Here is a 7,398-nt window from a genome sequence, read left to right on the forward strand (position 1 = left end):
GTTAACTATTGAACATCTAGCGCAGTGGTTCCCAAACTTGTTCCGCCGCTTGTGCAGGGAAAGCCCCTGGCGGGCCAGGCCGGTTTGTGTACCTGTCACGTCCGTAGGTTCGGCCGATCGCAGCTCCCAGTGGCCGCGGTTTGCTGCTCCAGGCCAATGGGAGCTGCTGGAAGCAGTGACCAGTACGTCCCTCAGCCCACACCGCTTCCAGCAGCTCCCAGGTCTGGAGCAGCGAACCACGGCCAGTGGGAGCCGCGATCAGCCGAACCTGCGGACGCTGCAGGTACACAAACCGGCCTGGCCTGCCAGGGGCTTTCCCTGCACAAGCGGCGGAACAAGTTTGGGAACCACTGATCTAGGGATAAGCTTTGTCAAAAGGATGATTGAGTTTATTTTCAATCCCTTCTGGAGACTCGCTCAGTAAAGCAGAAGTGCAATAAATAAAAAATAAAAGCTTTATTGAAGAAACAAAACATGCTTATCTCATTCTGTAGGAACAGATGAACTTAAATTCAATACCCATTTTACCCATCTGCAATAACTATGACAGCCAAATGTTTTCCTAACACTATCATAGCTGTGCAGTACACTATCTCATATTTTGTGTCTTCTACTGGTTCATAAAAATCCATGCTCCCTTGTACATTATATATGGTGAGCAAGCATTAATCATGCTGGCCCTGTACACGGTATGGTTTAACCAGACTAGCAGCAGACATGTTTCTTCCATGTGGTACATGGCATGGAGTGTAGCAAAGTAAAGGGAAAAGGATAAATAGGCCCCAAAACCACAGGTGGGAGGAGGTGGCTTGGTAGCATGCTCCTGTTCCACGGAACCCCCTAAAAGCACCTCTGCACAAACCCCACAAACATTCTACATAAGAAGTTCTCCAAGTCTGATGCTTTCCAAGCAGTATTAACGCCCCCTGCTAGTATTTGATAACCTTTCTTGGTAATGTTTTAAACAGATATAGTGTTTACACTACAAAATTAAGTCAACTTTATCTAATTCGACCTCAAGCCTCCAAATTAATTAAGTCGATTGTGCGTAACCACACCAGAGTCATTGTCTCGATGGAGTGTGTTCTCACTAGCAGCGCCTGCATTGATGCAAAAAGCAATGAATCGTGGGTAGCTATCCCAAACTTTTGGGAAGTTTGTACAATACCTCATGGGCCCAAAACATTATCGCACGAGAGAATGGGAACATTGTGTCAGCATCCCATGATGCACTGTCCTCCCTCCCTCATATAAACGGCAAACAACCCAGTGGTTTTTGTGCCTTAAAACCGCCGCACGTACGCCATAACCCCAGAGGCATGGAGCCTGCTCAGTTGTGCACTCTTGCGGTGAGCATCTCAAACACCTTGCATCTTCTCCTGCAGTATTTCCAGAGCCGAAGTAGGGTCCACTGCGCGGAATATAGTGATGTCCTGCAAGCAGTCCTGATGCAAGCCATTGAAAAAAAAATTCACAGTTGCTGCTAGCAGTCACAGAGCAGCTGCACTCTGCTGAGCGTTGTTTCTGGTCCCGTGAAACCAGCACTGACTGGTGGGACCACATCATTTTGCGGGTATTGGATGACTAGCAGTGGCTGCAGAACTTCTGAATGTGGAAGGCTACCTTCCAGGAACTTTGTGCAGAGCCTTCCCCTGCCCTGCAGTTCAGCAACACAAAAACAAGAGCTGCTTTGACAGTGGAGAAGCGAGTGGTGATCGCTATTTGGAAGTTTGCAACACCAATTACCAGTCAGTGGAGAATCAATTTGGAGTAGGTAAATCAACTGTGGGAGCTGCTGTGCTCCAAGTGTGGAGGGCCATTAATCGACTTCTGCTACGAAGGGTAGTAAGTCTGGGAAATGTGCAGGACATAGTGGATGGTTTTGCTGCGATGGGGCGAAAGATGGCACACATATCCCCATCTTGGCACCAGACCACCTTGCCAAAGAGTACATAAAGCAAAAGGGATACTTTTCAATGGTGTTGCAAGCGCTGGTGGATCACAGGGGGTGTTTCACAGACATCAATGTAGGATGGTCAGGAAAGGTTCATGATGCGCACATCTTTAGGAATTCGGGTCTGCTCATAAAGCTGCAATCCGGGACTTTCTTTCCAGACCACAAAATGAACATTGATGACGTTGAGATGCCTATAATTATCCTGGGGGACCCAACCTACCCCTTGCTCCCATGGCTCATGAAACCATTCACCCGGTTGTCTGGACAGCAGTAAGGAACTGTTCAACTATAGGCTCAGCAAGTGCAGAATGGTGGTTGAATGTGCCTTTGGTCATTTGAAAGGGCGCCGGAGAAGTCTACTAACAAGGCTGGATGCTAGTTAAGAGAGCATCCCCCATGGTTATAGCTGCCTGCTGTGTGCTCCATAATATCTGTGAAAAAAAGTGGGAAAATTTTCTGCAGGGGTGGGCAGTTGAGGCAGATCGCATGGCAGCCATTTTGAGCAGCCAGACACCAGGGAAATAAGAGCACAGCAAGAGGCATTGCATATCCATGAGGCTTTGAAAAGCCGTTTCAATAATGAGTCACAGTAATGTGAGCTGCTCGTCTGCACTGTGCTTTCCCAAAGCTTCACCTGGCTTGTATCACTGTCCCTGTAAAGCCAACCCCCCACCCAAGCCCACTGCTTCTACTCAATATTTAAGAACGTTTATTTGTCAAATTCATTTACTTCATTTAACAAACATAATAAAGAGGGAGAACAGAAAAAAAGTTATCCTTGGGGAAAAGGGGTTGTAAAGTTGGAATGGGAGAAACATTTTCAGCTGTGGTCATCAAAGGTCTGTAAATGGGCACCTTCTGTTCCTTGTACCCTCCCCCTGAGTTAAGTGAAAGGGATAATGGACTTTTCTCCCACACCTCATGGAACGCTTATGGGAGGGCAATTCTGAGCCAGGCGATGCTGGCTGTCTACCAGGGTCTGCAGAGGGACCCTACCCTCCTGCTTCTGTTCCTGCAGTTCAACCAGATGCCTCAACATGTCCGATTGGTCCCTCATAATCCGAAGCATCTCATCCTGCGCCGCACACTCATGCTCATGGGAAGCTTGTCTGCTGTCCATGTCCAACTTCTCAGACAGTGAAATCCGCCACACTCTCAGCGCCGTGTCAGCTGTCCCGGAGGCATTCATTATCTCGGTGAATATGTCCTCCTGCATTCTCTTTCTCCTCCTTCTAGTCAGTGAAAGTCTGCTTTCAGGTATTGATGACATGCCGAAGGACACATTTCCAGCTGTCAGTCATGGGGAAAAAGAAAGGGACCATTGTACATGCATAAAATGTTTCCATAGCAAGGCCATTTTCATAAATAAATAATAAAAAAAAATCTTATTACACTAGGTGCAAGCCATAACATAATGGGTTGTAGCCCACGAAAGCTTATGCTCTAATAAATTTGTTAGTCTCTAAGGTGCCACAAGTACTCCTGTTCTTTTTATAACATAATCAGAATACGTAACCGTTCACTGTGCCATTTTGCTGTTCCAGCCATGGTGAGTAACCTCCCCCCAACTCCCCCGAGTCATGGGTGACCCCACTTTTAATGAAGTTTATGGCAGACTCATGTCAGGAGCAGAGGTAGTAGTCGAACAATCGTCCCTCCCCATAGCACCACGGGAAGCTGTTTATGAATGGTGGGGGGAGCTGTTTATTTCACTCCCAAATTGAGGAATCTCACACATGGGCCCCCAGTCCCTTATCAGCCACTTAAACTACTTGCCGACTCATGCCGAGCACATGTCACAGATGAGCATTGTGGGACACCACCTGGAGGCCAATTAAGTCGAATTACACTGCTGCATCTGCACTACCTCGCAGTCCACCCATGAAAATCGAGTTAAGTGCTATGCCTCTCGCAGAGGTGGATTACAGAAGTTGACATTAGAGGCGACTTAAGTTGGCGTAAAGGACCCAGTAGCGTAGAAACATACATTAACAGGTCGACTTAAGGCGGCTTCCTTCGACCTAACTCTGTAGTATAGACCAGGCCCTAGTAAAAGAACTGTAGCACATCCCACTAGAAACAATTGACATGGCACTGATTATCACTGGTGACCCACAGCAATGTCATTGCAATAATATCCTACTATGGTACTGTTTGCATATACCATTATGCCATGGAAAAGTGGTTCTAGAGATGTCCTAAAAGCAGATTCTAAGTTATGACACAGAAAGAACCACACTCATGTACTGAAATTTCAAATACATCAATACATATAACAGCACTAGACTGTCAGCCAAGACTTGGCCACTGCCCATAACTACTGTAACAGTAACACATCTTTTGTGTCCTGCAAAATAAGAGGAAGAGATCTGGAAAAAAAATCATTTAAAAAATAAAATAAATTTTATGTTTAAAAGTTATTTGTTTTGTACTGACTGACTAAACTTCACATTAATGGAAGTGATACTCCTTAAACCTAGATAAAAGGTTAGATGCACCAATTATTTACTGGAATACACGGACAAGTTGCATACCTCCCAAACCTGACACAGCTGTCTTGTCTTAAGAGCACACTACTATTCAAGTGGTCAGAAGACATGAAATTAACATCTCATCATTATGAATTGTGACATCTCCATTGACTGCAATATTTGAGTTTGCCTAAGCTCAGTCTCAAAGACAGCAGTGTGATGACTATAAAATCCAGGTGACCATTGCAAAATGACATTTCTTTTCAACACTACAGACTCAGCTACCAAATAATGCAAGGGAAAAAATCCAAGAAAAGGTTCTACAATGCTGCAGAATCCAGAGCTTTTTCTCCCCTGCCAAGGAGCTTGATTGAATAAGAAAACACTTTAAGTAAATAATTTGGTTTGAGCATGACCATTTTGAAAATGTGCCACTTCTGCCAGATATTTACAGAGGTTAACTTGGGTCTGAACCAAATATCAGTTTGTTTTCTGAACAAATACTTCAAAGCTGCAAATACTCTGGTTTATTAAACATTATTAAAAAGTGTTAAAAACATCTTGGAACCAACAACCTATTAAATTAAATGAAGCAAGACTGAGAGTCTGGCTCAGTGATAATAATGCCCTGGTAACCTTTGGTTTCGCCACTGATTTGAGTATTCCTGTTTTGCTCTTAACGAAAGGAATTTTCACTGTCCCAATTTTAATAGTAGAAGCGCAGACACAAAGTACAGATTTAGGCTAGCTGCCCAGATCAAAAACGTCCAGCAATTTTAATTTTTAAACATCCTAACATAGCATGATGGAGATAAAACTGACAATAGGAAAAAGGAAACTTAGTCAGCAGAATCATTTAAACACCTCCTTGCACAAAATATTCTGAATATGTAGGCTGAATGAACTACTTTGCTAGGTCTGACCTTACTTAGAGACCTATAGCCTTCTAGCGAGTTAGTAATGTGTTTTAGTGAATTTCTGTGAAACCGCTGCATTCAGCCAAGCTAAAGCAACACAACAGCATATATTACATTCTCCAGTGGAGCAGTGCAGTTGCTTTCTGCAACTGTGAGGGTTTGTGTATTACATGTGTACATTAAAATCTGTTCCTGCTGTTCTAATTTCATTTTATTACCTCCAACACAACCTGTTTCTGGTAGTTACTTTTTCATTCATGCATAAAACCTGTGCCAAGAACTTGAGAGACATCAGCTCATAACTGTGGATCCAGTGGGCTCTAAAACCAGAGTTCTTCAGGTTAGAAGTCAAAATTATTCCAGAGTAGTTACATAAAAACTGAACCCAATAACAACACAGTGATAACTAGGAATCTGTGTGATACCTAAAACAAAAAACCCCTGTGTTTACAGGAAGGTTCAGAACAATTTAGAGCTCCCATCCTTTTCTTTTACTGACTTCACTAGAAGCAAGACCAGACTTTTTTGATGGTCTCACTGATAAGTATGGCCACATCGTGTCATATCTAACCCAATGAGTACAGCATAAGAAAAGTGGGAAGGGGAAGTAAAGGGGAGAAGAGGAAACGTAATTGTCACAGCAAATCAGAATAGGAAACCTTGCTTATAAAGTAAGTGCCTGGCTCTTTCTGTCATCTACAGAAAGAAGTAAAGCATTCATAAGAGGCTGCTTTTCCTTGACTTGAAGTTCTTGTCTGATCCCATGTCCCTTACAATCTCAATCCAGATATCTACACCTTTGTGTTTGAGGAGTTTCTGTATGTGAAAGTTAAAGTAACACTTCTATCATTTGAGTATTTTATCTTGTTTATCCTTTTTGACACTGAGTATTATGGAGTCAATCGATTCACTCTACAATTAAAGTGGCAAGATCCATTCTTTTCTAAGTACTTTTTCAACCCCCTAGTATTTTAAAATAAAAAACAAACAATCCCCAAATATTTTATAAAATTAACTTCAGGCCAAATAATGTATTTTATATGTGCAAAATATAAATCACATAATTTACCAATGGGTGGATGGATAGGGCTATCTTCCCTCATGACATTTTCCAAAAGTACTTGCCATTTGGTGCAATCTGGTGCATCCCAAAGGCAAACTATCTTCTCAGCAATAGAATCTCCTGAAGCAGGTATGAGGGTAATCATGGGCAAGGATGGGGGGCGGGGAAATGGAGAGATGCCCACTCACAAACCTGCACCATATTAATCCCCAAAGGAGGCAAAAACACAGCTACCCCTCCTCCTCCGAACCTCCTGACACACACACTCCCATTTAATTTGCAGGGCGTTTATACCTCATTGGTATGCAGCAAACTTTGTACATTTCTCTCACTTGCTAACGTTGGAGGGGAAAGGAAAATAACGCCCCTTGCCCTTACCCTGTCCCTGGAGGGGAGCACCTCCCTCTCTTCCCGCTGCAGACGGGGCAGTAACTTTTCGCAAGGCACACTAGGGAGCAGGAGGACAAGCGGCTGCCCCAGCACATTGTGCCGGCGGCACTTACCGAGAAGCCGGCCCAGAAGGGACAGGAGTGCCGGACCCTGGCCGAGGTGGTGAGAGCCAGGGCAGCGAAGCTGACGGCCACGATGAGGCATCCGAGCACCATCTGGGTGACCCCCAGGGACAGCATGATCCGGGAGCGGGTCCGATACTCGCGCAGGCGGGACAAACTGCGGGACAGGGCGGCGGGGCTGAGCGAGCGAGCCCCTCCAGGGGGCTGCAGCGCGCTGCCCCCGGCAAGCGGCATCCTGCACAGGGCACCCGAGACCGTTGCTGGGAAAAGCAGGACGCAGCAAAGGCGGAGGCAGCAAGAGGGCAGCGGCCCCGCTCACAGGGTCTCCAGGTGCTCGGGGGCTGCCCGTTGGCCAGCGGTGCTCTCCGCAGAGCGCCTCCCCAGCAGGGCCGGAGGCAGCGGCCAGGCCGGTCTCTCTGCCGCGCTCCCAGGAGAGGATGCACTTTGCTGGGCAACTCAGTACAGAGTCCGGGCTAAG

General features: G+C 45.5%; 1 protein-coding gene across 1 annotated transcript in view; it reads right to left on the reverse strand.

Moving 5' to 3' along the window:
• The window catches only part of FAM189A1 (family with sequence similarity 189 member A1), a 431,767-nt gene extending 424,613 nt beyond the window's left edge, over nt 1-7,154 (reverse strand). The window contains exon 1 of the mRNA XM_026648452.1: nt 6,912-7,154. Within this exon, the coding sequence (XP_026504237.1) occupies nt 6,912-7,154 (243 nt within the window). The remainder of the gene's footprint in view (nt 1-6,911) is intronic.
• Between the last annotated feature and the right edge of the window lie 244 nt (nt 7,155-7,398).

The sequence above is a fragment of the Terrapene carolina genome, unplaced genomic scaffold, assembly GCF_002925995.2.
Source record: "Terrapene carolina triunguis isolate 2854851 unplaced genomic scaffold, T_m_triunguis-2.0 Scaffold67, whole genome shotgun sequence".
NCBI lineage: Eukaryota > Metazoa > Chordata > Testudines > Emydidae > Terrapene > Terrapene triunguis.